Source organism: Volvox carteri, assembly GCF_000143455.1.
Source record: "Volvox carteri f. nagariensis unplaced genomic scaffold VOLCAscaffold_9, whole genome shotgun sequence".
Classification (NCBI taxonomy): domain Eukaryota; kingdom Viridiplantae; phylum Chlorophyta; class Chlorophyceae; order Chlamydomonadales; family Volvocaceae; genus Volvox; species Volvox carteri.
This window is the reverse complement of record NW_003307552.1, coordinates 332,242-354,662: the sequence shown is the minus strand read 5'-3', so window position 1 is coordinate 354,662 and position 22,421 is coordinate 332,242. Positions and strand designations below refer to the sequence as shown.

The window sequence follows — 22,421 nt, the reverse complement described above, 5'->3', positions numbered from 1 at the left end:
GGATCCCTACATATTTCATGGCCACGTGACCCTCTAAACCTATCTCCGCGGTAGGGCGCTCAGCTTTACGCAAACGCGTGTCTCGAGAGTCGACAGAAGTAGGAACATGATGAATGTGTCGTAACCACCCCTTTCAATGTTTAACACTAGACGGGTGGGATAGCAACGCAGACGCCGTCGTTATGGTCTGTGGATGGGCGACCTCCTTCGACGTAAGGATGTTGGCCGTCAGCTAATACATCAGAGCTTGATTGACATCAAGAATACACATGTGGATTCAAGAAATACAGCAATCATAAACACAAGCCTGACATCCGGCCAGCCCACAACTACTACGAGCCAGGTGGCCCTATGGAAACTCCCATAATAACGGCCAAAACAGTCATATTTGTTCAAACAATGGTGTAAGATGAAGGGGTAACATGCTTTCTACCGGGTATTAAAAACCAAGCATTGTAAAAGAATTGGGAAGATGCAAATAATTTATGGTTCATGTTATCGACTTGAATTTAACAATGAGAATAAAAGGAAAGCAACGGCAATAGTTTGGCGATTGGAAGTCCGCAGCCACAACTCCTGCCGAGGGCCGAGAGGGTCTAGAAGAAGACCGCCGTCATTATGCTATTTTCATTCCCAGACCTCCGTCTTTAAAGATATTGATTAATAGAATTGGTTCGTTCTTTGTTCAAATATAAAGTTACACAAACGCTTCCATCCTTACAGTCCCAACACTTGTGCCTCTGTCCTCGTTCAGAATGTTAGCAAACTTGCGGAATCGTGTTGAAGGACGCGCTAGCTTTGTTTGCAATAGGTCAGCGGCTGCACCAGTGCGCGTCCGCTCTGCACACCGTGGGTCGGCGCGGCGACGGGGTCAAGCTGTGGTAGTGCGGGCAGATACAGACTACTATGACCTACTCGGCGTTCCGCGTACTGCTGACAAGAAAACGATTAAGCAGGCATATCGTCAAAAAGCTCGCAAGTACCACCCTGTGAGTAAACAGGCTCGATCGTCTGATGTGCCATTTTGTTTAGCGAAGCTGATGCCTCAATGCTTGGATATCAATGCCGTATGGCCACCAGGACGTGAACAAGGAGCCGGGTGCAGAAGACCTTTTCAAGAAGATTGGAGAGGCCTACGAGGTGCGAAAGACAAGAAAGCCGCACGCCAAAGTGCAATTTTCGACTATGTGCAGCGACCCAATACCTCCCTTACAGTGCAAAATAGTGTCAGTGAATTGTATATCTCCCTGCAGCATCAGCAGCAGCGGCGGCAGGGCACCCAGCCCCACGGAGTAACCCCCCTCCCTTTCCTAGGGGTGTGTCCTTCTGTCTCTCATCTTGATGGCAACGACGGCGTCAGTGCAATACCGCACGGTCACCGCCGGCTGGGACAGAAAACCTGGTGGGGTTTGGGTTAAAGCCCAGCTCAGCTCCTTCCCGCCGCCGCGATTTCCTCTGCAGCGCCTCCATCTCTGCCTGCGCGTCCAGCTATGGCGTCTCACAGCAATACGGCGGTAGGACAGCGGCATTTTGTGCCTACGCATACAATGCTTGTGGGCTGTTGACCGGGCGACACAAAAAGAGGAGCCGCTGGCGGTATGGACCAGCTCTTTCGCCGGTTCTGCACCACGAACCAGCACCCAGCATATATTACAAAAGAGGCCACAAACCGGCTTGGCCTGTTCCCATGTGCCCATGCCCTTGCTCCTCCGCTCCTCAATCACCCGGAGGTGTCCATGTGCGGTATAGCACCTAAGCAGCAACTGATGGAAAACGGTTGTTCGTTGATAAAGCGTGCGTACCTGCCGTACCTCCGTACATGTAGGTCCTGTCAGATGATACCAAGAAGGCAATTTACGACAAGTACGGCGAGGCAGGGCTCAGGGGCGGTATGGGCGGCATGGGTGGCGGACCGGGAGTGGAGTTCACCAACCCCTTCGACCTGTTCGAGTCGTTCTTCGGCATGGGGGGAATGGGAGGAATGGGCGGCATGGGCGGCTTCAGCAGAGGCCCGGCCGGCCGGAACAGGGCCCAGCCCGGCGAGGATGACAGGTGCGTGTGTGCGTATGTACGACATGTGCGTTTACATACGGCTGCTCGTCCATAAAGGCTAGAGCAGGCTCGGATGGCGACTATGTGTGGAAGGCTAGGCTTCATTTCCATGGCCTGTCTGCGTTGCTCTGTGTGCGTTCTAGTGTGCGTATGTGTGTGTGTGTTGTGGGAGGAGGGAGAGGTGAAGAAGTGCTGGGCCCGAGTGCTGTGCCATGGTGGTGGTCAGCGGTTGTGGACTAAGCGACAGAGACGTTCATGTCGCCGCTAGGCCCCACCCCGGCTTGGGCATGCGGCCCAATCCGTCCCCAACCCCACCCACCCAACCCGCAGCAGTTGGGCTCCTTCGGGTTGCTGCCCTGCTCTCCACACCTCGCCTCCTTCCTGCCGCCGTTGTGCTGTGTCGTGCTGTGCTGCGTTACCGCCCTCGTTGAGCCCGCCGCGTTCATCTCCACCAGATATGGCACCCGTGTTTTTCACCTGGCGAGCTGAGGGCCCTTCCTCTTTCCATTCTCGAGTGCCTGCTTCTGTGCTCATAGCTGTGAATTAATGAGAATCGCACGCACACACATACATATATACATACATACATCCCCCTCTTCGTTGTGCACTTCCGCCCTGTGCAGCCCCTACCTAAACCCCCAGTTGTATAGACCTTGCTCCGGCCCCCCCTCATTTCCTTCACCCATTGCCCCCTCCCCCTCCCTATTTCCCCCTCTCGGCCTGCAGGGTGGATCTTCAGCTTGACTTCCTGGAGGCGGTGTTCGGCTGCGCGCGGGAGCTCGATGTGGACCGGCTAACTGGCTGCGAGGTGGGTGCGGAGTTGGTGATGATGCAGGGGGGGAAAGGCAATGGGGGGCAGTTGGGCGGGAGGGGAGGAATTATTGTATGTGAAAAAGGGTTGGGGTTGGGCCCCCGCAGTAGGGAAACACAACGACCGTGATAGTGGGTAATCCAGGGGAAGGTGGTGTATGTGTGAGCGTGTGGATGTGATTGCCCTGTTCACTACCTGTCTTTGGGACCACCTGAGGACCGGAATCGCCGTTTGGTCGCCTTCATAAACTTTGTGTGCTCTTCGTTTATGTTCCGGGTGTGCGGATTGATTTGGGCCTTAGGGCCCAGCGGGTCTTCCTCCGGTAGAGGCTTTTTCTCTTCCACTTCAGGAGGAAAAAAGGCCGTGTTGGCAGGCTAGGGTATCTGGAGGGCGGACCCTTCCTGGAGGGGTAACGTGTGTGGGGAGGCGTGGTATTACCCTTTCAGTTGATCGGACTCGTTTAGCTCTTGGGGGATGGGGGGTGATCGGGTGGGCGGGTTGACGAGAACGGAGGTGCGGGGTTTCATTGTTTTCATTGTTGTGATGAATGCAACATGTGCTGGCGGGTTTGATGGGGTGGTGGGCTGTGAGGCGTCCTTCTCGCGGCTCTAGACGGGCGGGCGGGCGGGCGCCATGGGGGAGGTAGGGCAAGAGGGGGCTCTTCTATCTCCTCTTACCAACCAACTAACCAACCATCCGATGACGGTTTTGTGGACCTCCCTCCCTCTTCCTCAACCCGCGCAGGAATGTGATACGACGGGGGTGCGCAAGGGCACCAGCCCCAGCACCTGCCCCACATGCCAGGGCTCAGGCCAGGTCGTACAAGCCGTACGTACGCCTCTGGGCACCTTCCAGCAGGTGTCCCTCTGCTCGCGCTGCGAGGGCACTGGCCAGATCTTCACGCCGTGTTCCAAGTGCCAGGGCGACGGCCGCGTGCGGGAGACGAAGCGCATCTCCCTCAAGGTGCCGCCGGGCGTGGACGCGGGCAGTCGGCTGCGTGTGCGTGGTGAGGGCAACAGCGGGCGGCGCGGCGGCGAGCCGGGAGACCTGTACGTCAACATCACCATCAAGGACCATCCGGAGCTGCGGCGCGACGGCATGACAATCCATTCCGATGTGGAGATCAGTTACGTGGATGCAATCCTGGGGACGCAGGTAAAGATGAGGGAAGAGAGGGGGTTCAGCGGCTTCCTGCTCCCTGCATGGATGCGTGTGCGTATGGGTATGTATGTGCGTGCAGGGGGGCCTGCATGTGCGCGCATTTGCGTGTGTGGGGATGTGTGGTGGTGGTCGGTTGGGGGGAAGTGGTTAGGAAGGACAGGTTTGCAATCCTCGCATGTCCTTTTACGGGTAGGAGAAGAGGGGAAAGAGGGAAGAAAGCCTTCTTGCGTATGAAAGATGACGAAAACGAGGCACTTCAGAGGCTGAGGTGTGAGGTGGGTGGGTTGAAAAAAGGGACACCTCTTTTGCTACTGCTATTGCTAAATCACCTATCGCTGACCTCTCATCCTGCCTTTTCCTCCCTACCGTCGATTTTGCGCTCACCCGAAGGTCAAGGTGACGACCGTAGACGGGCCAGTGGAGCTCAAGATCCCCGCCGGTACGCAGCCCGGTACCACCCTGCTCATGGCGCGGCGCGGCGTACCCAAGCTGGGCGCCCCCTCTGTCCGCGGGGACCACATGGTCCATGTGCGGGTGCGCATCCCCAAGACGGTCACCGCGGAGGAGCGCAAGCTGGTGGAGGAGCTCAAGGAGCTGCAGAGCAAGACGAAAGTGGGGCCCTTCAGGTTTTGAAAGTCCTCCCACCAGCCACGTGATCAGGTTAAGGGGGAGGGCAGGGGACGCGGTCAGGTTGTCTGTCTCTCCCTCTCTCTCTCCCTCTCTCTCTCCCCCCGCCTTGGGGGTTTTCTTTCTGTAAGCGAGGCGGTGCTATCACCCTGTTTCGGAAGCGACTCTGCGTCGCGGGGAGATGGGTGGGTGGGAGGGAGGGAGAGGGGGAGATGGAAGTCTCGGGGGACGAGGGTTTGACATCATCTGGAGGCTAGTCTGGGCAGAGCTGGGGGGAGGGAGGAGGAAGGTGCAACGGAGGTAGGAGGTAGGAGAGCGGCTGGCTGGCTGAGTGGCTCAGCTGGGCGGGCATTGCGAGAATATATCCGATCCGGGTGCGGCAACGGGGCTGCGCTGCCGCCTGCGGGACCCGTGGAGACAAGCACTGAGCGCTGGTGCTAAGATACGTCTCTTCGTTCATGGGATGCTTTCTAGGGACTGCGGTGCGGCGCGGGTGCGTCGGGCGCGGTATGAGATGGGTTTTTTCCAGGAGAAATGGCGGGTGTGCCAGCCCGGGTGCGGGGTTGTGGCAGAGGTTGTGGACATCGGTCCTGATGGGAAGGAAGTGCAGTCCTCGGTGGCTGCTGTTACTGCTGTTCGTGCCCCGGTAGTGCGGCTGTTGGGGGGCGGCTAGGGTCCGTGTTCGCTGTGTCGCGCAGCTGTGTGTTTTTCTGTTTCTTGAGGGGTATTGAGTGAAGTGCAGCCCGCCGCAGACGAGGTTTGGGGTTAGTGAGAGACGAGTTGCGTGGAGTGAGTGGAGAGTAGAGGGAGGGGGAAGGGGAGGGAGGGGTACCGACACTGAACGGCAAGGGAGAGCTGCGGTGGAGTGGCGTTGTGCCGTCATCGCATTCGCGCCGGCAGCTCTGCAGGGAGGGTGGTCGCAGCAGCATCGCGCGAAGCCATCAGAGCAGCTGGAAATTGTGAAGAGGAGGAGGACGAGGAGGTTTACATGTTTGCGCTTTTGGCCGCTAGCGAATTGTTGCCGGGCAAGCAGGCCTGGTTTGAACGAATCCTTCCGTCATGGTTCCTGGAATGGCTATGTTTATGGTTGACGAAACTGTCAAGCGTGTTTGTGTGTTGATGTGTCTTCGTCGTTCAACTTTGAGCACCTCCCGGACGGTTCTGTGAAGTGGCTGTTTGTGGTGAACGCGAGTGCTCTCGGCGGCGACGGTGGCGTTAGTCGCGGCAAACGTGTTGGTGATGAAGGGTTTGGCGGGTGAATTCGCGAAGCTGTCCCCAGGCTGAGGGGGCGTAGCAGGAGCAGGCGCGACGAGTGCACGCGAGGGCAAGCAACGGCCGCGCAGTCTGTTTTCTTGGGACTTGTGCGGCATTCCTTATGTTTTGGCGCGTTGTCGCGCTTGGCGGCGACGTGGCGTATCGCGCTTGCCTGCGGTGTCGCGGTAAATGGAATGTAATGCTTTCAGGATGCCTCATTTCAGTCAACAGGAAGATATTATTTTCCTTGACTTCAAAGAAGCGTACTAGCACAGGGAGGGAAACGAAAGACGGTCTCTTTTGGGCCTGCGTTTTTCGTAGTTTTGATTGTAACAGGATGTAACCGCACTTTTGAGTCACGATTGTGAGTTACGGGCAGCAACCTGCCAACACATCGTTACGAAGCGTACCGACGCAGAAGGAATCCTGAACCGGGTTTCTTGTTTGTTTACCTATTTAATTAGCCGTGCTTACCAGGGTTTGGGTTGATTCATGCGGTACCGAGGTAATCGAGACAAGTGCTGTTTCCGACGTCCTGAACAAAGTACAACTCTTTTTGGATGCAATAAAAGTAAGGATGCAGTTAGGTAACCCATGTTGCTATTCCTGCCCTGGTTGCCTGCCTTCGACTTTTTACACCGGCCACTGCCCCCGTTTCATTTGTTAATCGGTGAGCAGAGCACTTGTCCATGCCATTGACACATGTCACACGTGCATTTTGCACGTGTGATTCCTTTCAGAAGCTTGCGGGGTGGTAGCGCCTGACAGCGGCCCACCTCTATAGCATGTGGGATCAGCGATGTGGATTGTTGTGAAAAAACGTCTTTGGTCAATTTCCCGCTGTAACTGCAAAGAAAACCAACTTCCTTGTTGACCTTTTTCGCAGTGTACAGCTACCGCTTAAAAAGCTTCATCGTACTTGCAGTTCGGATCGATATCGCGACAAGGTGGCACGCAGTATAATGGATGTCCGTGGGCACCCAGCACCTGCATTGCTGATTACGCTGAGTTCTTGCATCTGGGTATAAAAGCAAAAGCTGCGGATCGGCACATTGACTACCCTCACAGCAAACGCTTTGTATTTTAGGACAACACAACGTAAACATTATAGTATGTTTAACACACACGTGCAGTGTTACGTTATGTTGTGTTACAAGTTCGCGAGAGCTCATAAGGCCCAGGCGAGCCAGGAGGTTCATGGACCGCGAGTTCTAGGGTAAGTCAAAAAACAGAAAGGAATAAAAAGGCGATTCCATCCAATGGGTATGCCGGCACATCTTAACCCCTGGTTTACGGTTGTCCGACACAAATTCCCGGGGTGTAGTAATAAGACGTGGGTTATGCCAGCCATCATCAAGTCGCTCCTTCAACGTTTCCATGATAGATCTTACATTTCATCGGGTTCGACAAAATGAAATTAACCTTCCCCTCCATCCAGGTCCGGGTGCAGCTCCGGGAAGTGCCCTAAGCACCTTAGTATCATGGCAACCCAGTTGCTGGCAGTATAATCAGAACGCACTGCAGGATGTATATCCTCACGCAAAATATTGTGAACACGTGCAGTGGAAAGTGGAAAACGGCCATCAGGTGGCCTGTCATACTGCACGTGGAGGTTGGACGTAACACCGAAGGTACAGCGTCCATGAGGAGTGTAATGTAAGACCGAGCAGTGTTTTACAAAAACTCATGAAGTTCCCGAACTGAAACAGACAGGGGCTTCGCGCAGGTTAAGGGCCTGACTCGCCTCAGCATATACTTGTACGGCATGCACGAGGCCGGTTTCACATGGACACATTGACAATGCTGAGTTTCTCTGCAAAGGCAGTTAGATTAGTTTTCTACGGTTTAATCCGTTCTCGTTTACTCGTTCGCAAACTGTGAACTGTCTGCCCGAAGGCGAACGTCGCCTGGCTTAGGAATAACTCATTAGACTTTGCGTCCATAATACCAATTTTGAAGTAGCCCCTCTCAAAAGGGGATTGACGCAGCTTGCAACGTGCACCAGCGGACCAAGAAACGTGGTCGGCTGCTTTGGCCTGCAGCTGGAACGATAGCGCCTTTGTCCACGACTGAAATAATATCTCGGAATAGGCATACCTTGCGCCGCAGGCGAAGATGTCGCAACCGCAAGACCAGGACTCTTTACATGGCGAAAACGCCGCTCGCCGTCAGGTAGACGCGCCTGCGCACTTTCCTGCCATAGTTCCCTTACTATCTCTATTCTTCCTTTCCTGCTGAACCAGCTGTTATAGCTGTATCTTGTTTCCATGACAGGCGATTACTGAGCTTCTGTTCTTCGCAAGCGTTGGTGATCTATACCGCTGCAAGAAGATCATTTATGCGTGGGGATTGAATGTAAGACCTGTCTCCCGGCACCGTGGTGGCAACAGACGCCGCCGCACAAGGCACACCCCTTTCCCTTTGACCCTACGAGTGTTGTCTGTGTACGCAGATTAAGGACGCTTCGTGTTGTGACTATGATCGTCGCACTCCTTTGTAAGTTGGTTACTTTCGTCAGGAGGATACCGACGCTATGAGGCCTTTCCGACAGCAGTCCTGGGTCAGGGACACGTGCTTAGTTCTTGCTTAATGCCTTGTAGGCACTTGGCGGCAGCAGAAGGTGCGTTTTCGGTGGTTCTATGGCTCCTCGACCACGGCGCAGAGGTCAACCCAATTGACCGCTTCAAGCGAACACCTCTTGAGGTGCGTAAAGATAATATATGCTCTTCGACGGATAAACTCTAGGGAGCAGTAATGAACACGTCGCCTTGCGCCTCGCGGCAACCGCTTCCGGAACAAACAGGGTTTTCCCTGTTTGTCCTGTTGGCCCGTTCTGCTGGCCCCAAAGGAGCACCGCCCGGGTGGAGCCACCAGCACAACTGCAACTTCCGAAATAGCGCTGGTAACATCCCCGGCTCAGCCGCGCGACATCGCATGCACTCTCTTCTGTTCTCCCGTCCTGCCGCGTCCCCAAATCCCGACCGCCCCCATATCTTCACATGGCCCCGCCCTCCCCTTTGCATCTCCATATGCGACGAACCCAAACTTGCATTGCATCGTCTCCGCCCTCTCTCCTGGCCAACCTCCCCAACTCCTTCCCTTGGCTTTGGACATCGACAGTAGTTTTTCCCCTGCTTTTGCTTATCTCTCCTGCCTTCCTCCCCCTGCCCTCCTCCTCGCCCTCAGGACGCGGTCCGCGGCGACCACGGCGACCTGGCCACCCTTCTCATCCAGCGCGGAGGCCGAGTGCTGGACAAGGAGGGCAACCTGGTGGAGCTGGCGGACTCGCCACTGGCCGGCAATGTGCGCATCTTCACCGACTACGACCCCGAGTGGGAAATTGACCCAATCAACATTAAGCTTAGCGAGAAGATCGGTAGGGGGGGTCCCCTCGGCCGCGGCTGGGCAGGGCGGGCGCCGGAATGGGTCTGAATGGGAGGGCAGGGGTTGTCGCGGAAGCTTTTGCCATTTGACATCTGGATCTGCATGAACGCTTGGGTTTGTTGTTATTGTACCGTGGGGCTAGAGGGCCGCCATCCGGCGATCGGGGGCTGAGGTGGGGGGGGGCATGGTCTTGATAGGTAGCGGTTGCGGTCCGCCCTGGCATGCCGCCGGCCCCGGGGAGGGGGGAAGCAGCAGAGCCAACTTCGGGAAGGTACGCTGTTGGCTTTGCGGCAAGGATGTGGCAAGCGGCCAGACCTGCAGAATGGCGCCAGGAAAGGCATGCAGGGGATGCGGAGTTGCTGGAGCAGCAAGCGGGGTGTTGGCCTCGGCGGGTTGGCGGTTCCTATGGAAGCCACGCGCATGCTATAAGTGTATCGCCACCACACGCGATACCGCATACCGCACCTCCTTGCGCCCTGGTATGGCAGCTCTTGAGGCTTTGGAAATCACTGGGAACCGCGGCGGAAGCGGACTGGCAACAGCAGAGCGCAAGCGCGGCTCCGCATAATGCGGCGCCTAAGCTCCGGAGCCCGGATAAGGGGATGAGGCCCGCCGGCTGTGTCACCGCAGCAGCGACAGAGCCCTGTAGCCACACAGTTATCAGCAGTCCAAGGGCGCCTGTTCTGGCCGGCGCCAACTGCAACCGCAGCTGTTACGGACGCACGTCGCCATCTGCGTGGGCCCGCACGTATGCGCCGCGGCCAGGACCAGATTTTGCACCGCCATGCGCTGGGTGATGCCGGGTGGGAAGCTCTGCAGCCGTGTAGGTTCCGCCGGCACCACCGGGACGATCAAAAGCCAGCACCAGCAGTAGCAGCAGCGCAGCGGCAGCAGCAGCAGGGCGCTAGCTTCAACATTAAAGTTTATCCTAACCACCAGCGTCATGGATTCTTGTGGCTTCAATGCCGTTGGGCCCGACCCCCGACTCCGGAAGCACGCTTGCATGCACCGTGCTGTTGACACGTTGGGATATGTGGTAACGGACTGTCTGTTGCCACCCCCACCGGTCTGGCACCGTTCCCGCAGGCGAGGGCGAGTTCGGTGTGGTTTACAAGGCGAATTGGAACGGTGAGAGCGGAGGGGAGGGGTTTGGGGACGAAGGGAGCGAGAGGCGCAGCAACTGGATGGGCGAAATCTGCAAGGGAAGGACAATGGAAGTCAAACAAGTTACTGGTATCGAAAAATGCCCGATGCGCAGAAGAATATAGAACCAAAAAGCAAGCTTTTCTTGGGATCGTACTTGGATGCAGCTGTGATACCATCGTTCCGCATATAGTCGGCCTTGGCAGCCGGCCACTTCTCCGCCATGCGCGGCGAGTCTCCGTTCCAGCTTGGGATCTCCTCCTCCTCACTAGACGTGGTCTCCCCACGTACCTGGCCCCTCCCTGCTCCCTCCGTCCTTGCGTGCCAAGTCCGACCCCGCCCCCGCTGTCCCCAAGGCCCGTACACCTCAAGTAACACTTCCTCAAACCACTACATGTTTCTTTCCACCCACACCCCTCAACCGCCGTATGGACAATATGGCCTTATCCCTCCTAACCTCGACCCCATTGCCGCATACCGCTGCTGGTTTTGCTGAATCCGCCGGGTGGTGCTTACATATCCGCGCTTTTGCTTTCCCTTACAGGCACGCTGGTGGCGGTCAAGGTGCTCAAGGAGACGGGGGCTGTGGCGCTGGGTGACTTCCGCACGGAGCTCAACGTGCTGCAGAAGGTGCACCACCCGCACACGGTAAGGGCTGCAGCGGGAGTAGGAGTGGGGGATGGAGGTGGAGTGGGTGAGCAGGGCACATGGGTGTTGGGCCGCTGCCTGCGCCGCAGTAGCCGCGACCGGCGAGGGCCGCAGGGAGATGGAGGGGGAAGGCAATGACTGCGGGTGTTGGTGCTGTGAGCAGCGGACTACTTAGCATCACTTCCCCCTTGCTGTAGTATCCTGGGTATCACGGGATTGACATCCGCCGATCGGTTCTTTTCCTGCGATAAGACGTGTGTTACAACACTTGCGTGGATTCTCACACGTTGCCTGCAAGCCCCGCCCTGCATTCTCCTGAATCGCCGCTCCCTCACCCTCCTGCCCACAGGTGCAGTTCCTGGGTGCGGTGACCAAGCAGACCCCTTTCATGATCGTGACGGAGTACATGGTGGGGGGCTCCCTGGCGGACTTGTTCAAGGGGCAGCGCTTCCCCAGCATGTGGCGCTCCGTGCAGCTGGCATTGGATATGGCCCGGGGGCTGGCCTACCTGCACAACCGCAGCCCACAAGTACGTACGAGTGTTTGTGCGTGTGTGGGATGGTGGGGAATGGGACTCTGCTATGGGTAGGGTAGATGGGAGATGTTTTGGCAAGGCAGCTCTGAGGAATGAAATCGGAATCGACATGTGTTGGAACTTCAGTGTGGGTTGGGCCCGCATTGTGGTTCACTGGGCGCGTTGTGGTTCACTACCCTAATTGACCCGTGGGTCTTCAGGCCGTCATTCACCGAGATCTGAAGCCGGCCAACCTCATGATTGGCGGGCCCAAGGTCTTCTCTTCTCACCACCGCCAGATATGCCTGGAGGAGATGGGGGTGAGTGTGCTGGGAAGCCACCGATCCAGTCCTGCCGGGTTGTTCCACACTGCTGTTCCGATCGGGCGCCGTGCTCTACACTGCTCCCTGCCCACCGTCGTGCTGTCGTGAGGACGTAGTCACAGTGCGCCAGGATCTTGATATCGCAATTGCCATTGGCTCTCTGGCCTTCCCCCCTGTCTGTTATCCGCCCTACACTTAAGTCATATTGCATTTTAAACAGAGGAAACGTAGCTTGCAATGCCCCTTTCCTTCTTTCATTATTGTTTCCCCACTCACTCTATCACAGGTACTCAAGATTGCGGACTTCGGTCTATCCAAGTCGCTCAAGCTGACCAAGCCCAAGCGCCACCGCGGCTCCCTGGACACAACCCCGGACAACTCGGTGCTCAACGGCCGCAACAACCCGAGCAGCAACAACGGCGGAGGCGGAGGCATGCTGGGGACGCCCAAGGGCTCCGTGCACGAGGGCGACAAGGCCGCCACCAGCTACAAGCTAACAGGTAGGCGGGAGGTCGCAGGTTGCGGAGACCGTGTGAGCGTGTCGAGGCAGGGGGTGGGGCGGGGGGCCTTGCCTTGACGGATGATGTGCATGTCTGGGAATGTGCGTGTGGTGGGCAGACGTGAGGTGAGGCCGACGTTGAGGCTGTGAGATGGATTGGCTGATGTCTGGAGCAGCCCTCTACAGGTGTGAGGCACGCACGCACAGCACAAGTGCCTCACAAGAGGCAAGACCATCACGAAGAGATTGCACCCTGGAGTGAGGAGTGGGGGTCCCAGTGGGGGCGGGAGACTGAGAGCAAGGCAGTGCTCTGGCTGGTAATGGCCATCAGAGTGTTTCCATCGTCTCTGCTCCCTGCCCCCCCTGACCTTGGCGCTGCCGTTTGGTTTTGCTTCTGCTGCAGGCGAGACCGGCTCCTACCGCTATATGGCGCCGGAGGTGCGAGGGCAGGAGAGAGGGAGAGGAGCGGGAAAAGGGGCCCCGGGGAAGTCACAGCCTGGAACACGGTGGCAACAGCGGAGGAAGAAACGGGAGATTAGAAGAGGCTGTCCTTGTCGCCAGGGGTCTGCACTGCCGAGCTCTGTTTTATCTCGACGGTCCTGCCCTCGCACTCGAGAACAGTTGTCCTAAGTTTTGGTCTTACTGCCCTAAACTCGGCCGCAGTCTTCTTGCTTCCCTGTTTGCTTGCTTGCTTGCCTGCTGGCCAATCTACTCCGATCTCCTCTCCAGCACGCGTCACCCACCCTGCCGGGTTTTCACACCCTCTGACTGCCGACATGCGTACAGGTGTTTCGACACGAACCGTACAACAACAAAGTGGACGTTTACAGGTGAGCGGGTATCGTGAGCGTGTGTGAGCGTGTGTGTGGCTGTGCTTCTACGTGGTTTGTATGTCCATGTACTACGTGGCATGTGCATGAGCACGGAGCGTTTCCATTCATGGGGATGTATTGCACCACATAGTCTCTTCCGCACACTTACCTACTTTCCCTACTTCACCAGCTTCTCACCCCTTGCTCTACCCGAGGCAATCCGCCTCTCGCCTCCCATACTTTTCGTTTAACCTGCATCCCGCCCATTCCTCTCTGCCTTCCCACTTCGCAACAAGGGCCGACCTAACCCCCGACTGAGAGCCCCGTCCATACACCGGCTCTTCACTCGGCCTTTACATGTCCTCGGCTCCTTGCGTCTTTTCCTTCCGTCTCCCCTCTTCCGCAGCTTCGCTATGATCTGCTTCCAGTTGTTCGAGGGACTGCCCCCCTACTGGAACATGGACCCCATCGAGGCGGCCCGCGCGGCGGCACTGAAGGGCCTCAGGCCGCAGTGGGGCCCCACCAACCGGCGCGACCAGGTAGGTAGCGGGTTCCTTTTCGCATGCTGCGGAAAGGGCTGGGAAGAGAGCGCCACCATTGCCGCTTCTGATCTTACTGCTGCTACGGCTGGTGCTGCTGCTACGGCTGTAATCTCGTTCTCATTCTCCCGCACTCCCCACACCACCATGCGCGCTACTCCACCGTGCAATTCGCGGCAGGTGGTTCCCCCTCGGCTGAAGCGCATGGTCGAGACGTGCTGGTCGGCCGACTACGAGGCGCGACCGGAGTTTGTCGAGGTCATTGAGATGCTGGAGGAGGCGGCCAAGGAGCTAAAACCGGACCTCATGGAGAACCGCCGACCAGCCAGCGCTGCCAAACGGGACGCCCAGCCGCAGCAGCTTGTGGCCTCTGCGGACCACCATTGCTGCAACCTTATGTGAGAGAAGAGCGGGGCGCACGGCGGCTGTAGCTTGGAGGTGCTGGCACAGCTGCTTGCAGTATCACGAAGGAGAGACTGGAAGATACAGCTGGTTGTGGGCGGGTGGGGAGGTGATGTGTTAGCAGGCTAAGGACAGCGAGGCAGTGCGTCTTAGGGTCTAGATTCTGCTGCCCGTCCTGCCCCTGCCCGTCTCCGAACGTTTTGTTTCTTGCTGTTGGATATCTCTTGTAGGGCTCGTCCACACGTCTGGTTGTCCACTTAATTGTCTGTCGGTCGACCTTGTCTGTCTGTTGCCTATCTTTGGCTGCATGCGAGTGCAAGCCTATATCGGTGCCAATGCATACGTGTGTTTGTGCGCGCGTGCGTGCGTGCTTTGCGTACCTACCTACCCGTGTCGGCTGTGATGGTGTTGGTGTTGTGGAGGGAGGACAAGACCTTACGCTTTGCCACGTCTGATTGTGCTGCGCAACATTTTCCTCTTTTCCTGCACGAGAAACTCACGTTGTGGTTGGGACACACGACCTAGGAGAAAACTCATCATTATCGCATACAATACATTCATGGCGCTGTGAGCTCGAGTACGCCGGGCTGGGACCTGCCACAGTGACCCCGCCTGCCTGTGGCCGCAGCTGTATGCGCGTGCCAATGGGAGGCGTGACTGCGTGGCGTGACGCGGACAGCCGCGCACGCGGCTCGGCTTGTGGCTCAATACTCATACTTACTTATCTTTGAGAGAAAGAGTGATGGTGAGAGGGGACGAGGATGGTTGCCAGCGCTGTCCGTCATACACCTGCCATCCTTCCTGGTGTTTTGGTGCCGGTGAAGGTTTGGGTTCTGCCGGGCGGTGCAAGCAGCAGTGAGAGGCTGCACTTCCCGTGAAAGGCGTTTGCTTCAGGGCGCTACACCGGAGGTGGCGTCAGCAGTGGTAATGGTGATGATGGCTGTGTGGGCGCTGGGCGCGTCCCATCGCACCCTCTGTGCCGTTCTCGTTGCGCCGAAATTGTGGGAGGCTTTATTAGGGTTTTTCCGGTTGCTGGTTGATTAAAGAGTGGGGCTGAAGAGTTGGAGGGGGTCACCTAGAAGGCCCGCGTGCACCGCACCGCACCGTGGCCGGGGGCACTAAGGGGATCAAGGGGTTTCCCTTGGGGCCGTTTTGGGAGGACGGAAGCCTTGGGTACTTGTTGTAGTACTACACTTATCCTGTTATGCTGGGGGCGGCTAAGAATATTAGTTTAGTTTTTAATCGCTTCCTTCCCAGTTGGGGTTGCGGGGTTGGGGGCTTTCGTTGTTTGGCCGGTTGGTTGGTTCAGGTCGGCAACGTTGGGAGGCCCCGGCGGGGTTGGGTGGCCGTTCTGGATCATTGGCGAAATGCATGCAGCTAGAGGTGCGGTGCATGCGCATATGCTTGTGATGTCGTGGTGGCTGTGATGCCCCACGCGTCGATAAGCATCACCCCATTCATGTGCGGTCTCTCGTGTCCGCAACTAGCTCATGGCCGTCACCGCACTGGTCCAACACGCCGGGGCCGTTGCTGTTTAGTGTACTTCTGCCTTCCTCCCCGCCTTGCCGTCGAGTTTATCGCAGCCGCTGCACACCCGCCTCTGGGTTATTTTATTTCACGGTGCCGCTCCCCAGGACCCCGTCCGCGCCGGTGCTCAGGTCCGCTTGCGTTCTCATCCTTTTGGGTGCGCTGCTGGCCACCTACCCGACCTCGCCGAGTGATGAAAGAAGAAGCCGGCGAAAGGGCGGGGCAGCACCCTGTGTGCATTCATGGCACACATGATGGCTTGCTGTACAACATGAGAGAGGGGGATCTCTAGCCCCTCTGCTCGCCTCCCGTGTTGTACAGCCATGCGCACGGCGTTTGGCCTTGGCGGGAAAGCGCATGCGTATGTATACATACCATACAGGCATAAACACAACGGCGAACTTTATATATAGCGTTGTTGTCTGGACACTACTCGACTGTTGACTTTGAAGACCAGATGTTGTTGGACCAGATTCGCAGCCAGCGTGTTGGCGTCCCCCCTTTTTGACCCTTTTAACTGTCTTGATAACTGTTGTAGGGATGGGGAGGAAGATGAGGTTGAGACGTCTGCATCTGTGAACCAATTTATCGACCCGATAGCTCTCTGATGGAGGTGTATATGTTTGTGCCCATTTTTCCTTGAGGTGCAAATCGAACGTGCAATGTGCATGAAAACGGTACTTCGCATGTAAATTTAGGGTAAGCTAGGGTTCGGGCTGTCGTTTTACGTTCTCTCCTGCCTACGCGTTCAGCGGTCGATGGCGTTGTTAGCCATCCACATAAGAGTTCTGGTCACAGGAGGAGGGGGGACCGGGGAACACTTACAGAGGAACACCAGCTCTGGACTTGTGGCATGCGTTGGAACGACCAGTACAGCTAGCGGTCTGCTCGTCCTTGACAGCAGGTGCATCAGTTACAGGCGCGGCAAGGGGTTTACTTGCCACAAAGAAGCAAACACACTGTTAAAAGGTAAGTTCCGTTGCCGCCCACAAACGGACAGCACACAACATGTTGACCTGACTGTGCGGCACTTGGCGCTTGGCCACCTCGCCTTCACATGCTCCTAGAGCGAAGAGGCACCTCCCGACCTCTGCACAAGACATACTTTTTCCTTAGACTTTCTTACCTCTCCGTCTACTGCTGGCATCGTTACCACCGACGCCAGCTCGAACTAAGGCTGTGTGAATCACATTACAGCCTACTGCCCTCTGCAGCACGCAAGCGCACTTCCGAACACGCAGTACTAACAAACGCAGTTTAGCCACAAGGCACGCGTGATTCCACTGGGGATGGGAAATGTGAAGAAGATGGAGCTCTCCAGTGCACAACATCGATTTAGAAATCACGACGATCCGACATCCTAGGAAGCGAAGTTCAGCTCCCACGCCACATTCCAGCTCTAAGTTCTACCGTTTCCAGTCGGCCACTGCTCGTGGGGGCTCCCCACCGCCGCCGCGGCATAAGCGGAATTATCCTACGTTCTCTTCATTGTCGCTACAGCCCCTACAAGCTACAACAGCAGAGACACATACAGACGCTGCTTCTGCTACAACAGCGGCTACAACAGCGCTGACAGCGACGCCAGTGCCGTGCACCCAAAAACAACGTCAGCATGGCCACTGTAAAAACACCGACGGAAAATCAATACAGGTCAAAGCAGCGACCTCCAGCTCCACCTTTCTCACTACGTATGTTCCTTTGGTACAGCAAAGTACGACACAGCTCAGCACAAAAGCCAGGGACTCTTCTAACTACAATGACAGAAAGCGCAGCCTTACGCAGCACACCCGTGCGCGCCACTCCTCCCTTCGTCGTCTCTCCAGCTGCCTTATACATTCTAAGGTAACCTGTCGTACAGCAGCAAAATCCGGAGTTCCACAATACATTACACAACAAGCAGCAAAACTCGGTGCGAATGGTTGGATTGTTAACCAAGCACTGTCAGTGACGCACTGTATTGAACAAGTCCGGTTGGACTCAACTCCCGTGTGCGCGCCTCAACGAATATACACATGCTGTGAAGATGGCTTTAGCTAGAGGCGCGCGCGCACTTTTATCGTACAATGGCCAACCAAAAGCCCAGATATACAGTCCGCTGCGCCAACGGCGCTAATCCGGAGCACGCCCAATGCCTGCATCTCGCGGGTAAACCCACTTCGTCTCCCTAGGGGCCTTGTAACCCAAGACCCGCATTTCCCTCCTCCTCCCGGTCATCCACCTCCTTTACCACCATCCGCTGCTACAGGACAAAACACCTCGACCTACGGACCGTATTTGGGTCGTAGAAAAGCCTTCACACACACATAGCCGCGCAAGCAAAATCCCTTTCCATTACGTACATAATTTTGGAAAACTCAATGTTTAGCTTTCAAAATACGAAGGAAAGAATAGACCTTGGCGTCACTTGCTTCAACAGGCTCGAAATTCGCCGACTTGAATTCATCATGAACTATCTGCCTAAGTACGATTCCGATGCTTCCCTTTCTATAAAGATGGAGCTTGCACCCGCGATATGTGCAAGCACTCGCCACGAAGCACTCCGGGATGCTCGCAGGACCCAGCCAGTCCCATGCCCCACCTTCCGAGCATTCCAACACATGAGCCTCTGCGCTCCATAAAAGCCGCAGAAGCTTCGCATCCCAGCAGCTGTTGTCCGCCGCATCGCACTCACTACTAGATATGTCGCATCTCGTACACCCGTTTTTGGGTTCAAAAAAGATTCGTAAGTCAACCACCACCGACAGTCAACCACCATCGTCATCCAACCAGGCTTTCCGCACCCTCCTCGTCCTACCCGGGAACTCAGCAGCAGCTGCTGCCGCTGCTACTGCCGCTGCCACTGCCGCTGCCATTACCGCCGCCACTGGCCCCTCTGACGCCAGCACGTCTCGTCCCAACCGTCGTCTTGGCGGTTTTCACGTGCTGCCACCTCAGCACCGGTACGCAGCGGTCATCGAGGCGGGCGGAGCGTTCCAACATCATAACGGCTGCCAGCCAGTTTCCACGCTGAAGCTCCATAAGGCCCCAGGCCTGCGCATTCCACGGAACAAGGAATGATCGGCGTGTTTGCTGGTATGTATGTATGTATCTGGTAGGGGCAGGACGACGGCAAATCCCTGCCGTACGTACGGCGATGCCGGAGTTTCCGGAGAGATAACTCCCGCCCTCTCACGCGGCAAGGCAAAAAGCATGTCACGTGTGTACTTGTGTATGTACGGCACTATGCGCGAGGGGGTTTTAACCCCCCAGTAGTAGGGCCTAGCAGCAGAAGCGCAGTAAGGGGCACAGGATCCAGGACATCCGAGTCCGCGCCGGAGCTGCAGGGGCTATGGGAACTATAACACGGAGCGCACAACTGGCCACCTTCGCGGCAGGTGTGATGAGTCGCTATGCAGAGAGGTGCCCAGCAGCGATAATTCAAAAACGTAGGCGCTGGGCGAATGCTGGCTTAGGATATTTTGCATCTCCGGCAGCAGGAGACTTTGGCCTCTGCCCTGTTCCTACCTGAATGAGGCAGGATGATGATGGGTTCAACTCTAGGCCGCGCTGCAGCACAGCGCGGCAACGGTGCCAGCGCTCGGACTGGTTAAAGCGGTGGCAACGCTTCTCCATTTGTGCCCAGGACACCCAGGCCTTGCACAGACTCGGTTGCCGGTGGAGCAGGTGTTCGAAAGTGGACCTGCCGAGGAAGATAACCGATACAAACAAAACAAGCCCTAGATCAATGTTGAATGGATTGAATAGACGGAAAAAGGTCATTTCAGAAGCATTTGGTGTGAAACGTCATTCTGGACTAACAAACAATGCGCGAGGCCTGCGGTCAACGAGTCCTTGCCTGGCTTCTTCGTAGGCCTCAATACGGGCAAACTCCAAGGCCCGCTCATACATTTCATCGCCTTTGGACGGCTGCGCAACCTGGGGTGTCTCCGGCCTTAGGTCGCCTTTCGCACTCCGAATGCCGTGACATTTCACCCCGGAAGTCCTTGCCAGTAAGCAGGCACGCCGGCGGAGTGCTCCAGTAGGCCTTGAGTGAATACGTTGCTGTTTAAGGCACTGCATGGTCGCTGGTGGGGAGCTTCGCACACAGTTCGCTTCCGTAAGGCAGTCTGGTAGCGTGAGGTCGATGTGGAGGATTGCGCTGCCAGGTCCGCCTAAAAAAGCCCTGAAGTTATTCCTTCGTTTCGGGAATGTTACTGTTGCGTGTGTCTAGCCTTTTGACGTAATCCTGACACGCGCAAACGAATGGTACGGCGCGTGGAGGGCGCGTGGCCTAACAACAGTTACTATGCGTAATAGAAATGCCTCACAGACCTCATTATTATTATGAACGCGGTTGTAAGACTTACGATAGGCGTATGCGGGTACTCAAAGATACATACTGTAACGGAATATGACACCGACACGCAGCTAATGCACGCGTTTCTGTTACGAAGACTGAAGCTTAAATTGTTGTTATATATTCAAAGCTCTTCATTTCCATTACTGGCCTTAATTTGCCATTTCGTAGCACCCAGGCAACGGTGAAAACCAACAGTGCTCCGAGGCCATGCCAAGAAACTAGACATCGGAAATCATTTAATGTTTAGCGATATATTATCTCCTTCAAGCGATAGCTCACATAGCATTTGCAAGTCAAAATAATGCTACGGCCGTTCACAGTCGAAACAGGGCGTTTCCGCTGGCTGTTCTGGCTGTCCTCAACCTCCTTATGCCAGCATAGTTATAGCATGCAAATAATTGCATAAAAGATGAATCATTATAACCTCAGGTCCATCGACAGAAGTGAGCTTGAGCATGCGCCCAGCTAACGTAGAAGATTTGCAAGCTTTGTCCGATAGACAAATTCGTACCGATGGCTTATTGAAGGCAGCTCGTGGCGGTCCCATGATGCTAGCACTGACTGATAAAGTATGTCACTAAAGTTGTAATAAACGCCCGGTGCATCTTTTGCCGATGAGTGTTGACCATCGTCTGCTGCCGTGACATGGCACTTGCATTTGTTCGTTCGTTTGTTTTCCTCCCAACGCAACCAGGTCCATGAGGTAATATCTCGACCTTAATCCGTACAATGCGCCTATTTAACTGCAGACCCTCGCTGCGATCGGAGGACTGCGGTGGTGCTGCTCGCCGCAGTACCAAACGCCATGTTGGCAAAAGAGGCTGATGCCGTTGCGACTAGGAAGTGCATGCGGCAGCCAATGACCACGAAAAGGAGCTGGACGATGGAAATAGCTGCGTGCGCTACGGAGTTGCGCACCAAGCTGGGGAGCCCAGTTAGCATCGTCACTACGCAACAACTGCATTTGATCACGTCTGCGTGGGGCACCCACGCCTACTGAAACAGACGCAAATCCATCGTTGCTTTTATTTACATGCTGCCCCCTCTTTATGATTACTTAAATGTCTATGTACATGGACTGACACACAGCTAATCTGTACCTACGTGCCCACCCACCTACCAAAGCCGTGTTAGTATGGCAATCGTCAATTTTGCCCTAATTTATGCACGTTGGCGTACATAAAAGCGATGTACAACTGACCCAGCAAGGGGGCCTGCTTGAAACATTATATTCTTTAATTCCCTTACAGCACACTTACGTATGTATGCATGTATGTATGGGTTTTAGAGTTTAGGGTTTATGTATGTAGGTTTGGTAAACTTCCCTTTCCGAGCTTGCACGGCAGGTTGGTTAACCGGCTAGGCTGGGGGTTCAGATGGGGACATGCTCTTCACCACTAAGCTCGACGATGGCAAGATAAGGCCCTTGGGGCCGAATGGATTACAACTCAAGTACCGTACCGTGCTGTACGGCCTCTTTCAGCAGGGTAATTTTCCTCGCTCCGTACTCCCACTGGCCGCCTCCCACTCCCTCTCCCACCTCTGCTCTGCACACTGCTCTGCACTGCATGCCTACACGGCCAGATCGCCGCCACTCACAGCCCACAAAAAAGAATAGAAGCCCGACCAAGCGGAACCCATCTACCCCTACACAGCCAACAAACCCCCACCCACCCGACTGACTCCTGAGCTCATCCCCACCCCTCAACCCGGGCGGGGTATCCCCCCTCACCCCCCACCTTTCCTCAACAGCAGCCCCTGGCTATATGTGATCCCCCCACGAACCCACCCCACTCCCCCGCCATCTAGGTCACCCCCGCCGCCGCAAACCCTCCACAACCCCACGGCGGCAACGGGGGGATGGCCGTGGGCAGGAAGCACACAGTCCCCCTGCTCCTCCTCCTCCGCCGCCCCATGCTGCTGCTGCTGCTGCTGTTAGTGCTGTCAACCGCCGCTACTTGAGGGCACCGCCTATTACACCGCCTACCCTACACCCCCTACCCCCGCTACCCGCCTACCCCGCTACCCCCGGGCCTTTGCCTGCGCAAACGGAGGAAAAGGAGAGGGGAGGTGGCAGAGGGGATAATCGTCATCAGGTTACGAGAGGCAACTTCCCCCACCCTGTGGCTCCCCACAGCTACCTAGCCGGGTGGCGCAGCGCGATAGGGGCTCTCCATCTGCCCCTCCCCCTCCCCCACCAGGATGCACAACGAGGTTTACTAACACCCCACACACACACAGCCCTACATCACCCCACCAGGCTAGGGGCTAGGGACACACAAACACCTCGATTGCATGGGTGGGAAGGAATGGGGACATCGCACCGCAGGGGTCTACGTGGAGACCCAACCCCTAACCTCCTCCCCCCCCTTTCCCCCCCAAAATC

General features: G+C 56.3%; 4 protein-coding genes across 4 annotated transcripts in view; 2 read left to right on the top strand and 2 right to left on the bottom strand.

Annotated features, from left to right (window-relative positions):
* Positions 1 to 755: 755 nt before the first annotated feature.
* dnj36 (member of the DnaJ superfamily) lies at positions 756 to 4,657 on the top strand (the record flags this gene model as incomplete). Its single annotated transcript, XM_002948236.1, has 6 exons — positions 756 to 989; positions 1,081 to 1,140; positions 1,826 to 2,052; positions 2,779 to 2,860; positions 3,608 to 4,018; positions 4,415 to 4,657. 6 exons carry the CDS (start codon positions 756 to 758, stop codon positions 4,655 to 4,657), a joined length of 1,257 nt encoding a protein of 418 aa, XP_002948282.1.
* A 3,837-nt stretch (positions 4,658 to 8,494) lies between these two features.
* Positions 8,495 to 14,169, top strand: VOLCADRAFT_88470 (uncharacterized protein; the record flags this gene model as incomplete). Its single annotated transcript, XM_002948235.1, has 12 exons — positions 8,495 to 8,525; positions 8,568 to 8,608; positions 9,092 to 9,281; positions 10,376 to 10,417; positions 10,977 to 11,080; positions 11,430 to 11,609; positions 11,816 to 11,914; positions 12,204 to 12,417; positions 12,820 to 12,854; positions 13,203 to 13,246; positions 13,635 to 13,767; positions 13,948 to 14,169. The coding sequence occupies 12 exons, from the start codon at positions 8,495 to 8,497 to the stop codon at positions 14,167 to 14,169; spliced, it is 1,335 nt and encodes a 444-aa protein (XP_002948281.1).
* Positions 14,170 to 16,444: 2,275 nt separating this feature from the next.
* VOLCADRAFT_88469 (uncharacterized protein) lies at positions 16,445 to 20,012 on the bottom strand (the record flags this gene model as incomplete). Its single annotated transcript, XM_002948098.1, has 5 exons — positions 16,445 to 16,484; positions 16,522 to 16,589; positions 18,595 to 18,726; positions 19,201 to 19,375; positions 20,008 to 20,012. The coding sequence occupies 5 exons, from the start codon at positions 20,010 to 20,012 to the stop codon at positions 16,445 to 16,447; spliced, it is 420 nt and encodes a 139-aa protein (XP_002948144.1).
* A 2,029-nt stretch (positions 20,013 to 22,041) lies between these two features.
* VOLCADRAFT_88468 (uncharacterized protein) overlaps positions 22,042 to 22,421 on the bottom strand; it is a gene marked incomplete at both ends in the record, with an annotated part of 8,658 nt that continues 8,278 nt past the window's right edge. Inside the window, one exon of the mRNA XM_002948097.1 lies at positions 22,042 to 22,075. Within this exon, the coding sequence (XP_002948143.1) occupies positions 22,042 to 22,075 (34 nt within the window). The remainder of the gene's footprint in view (positions 22,076 to 22,421) is intronic.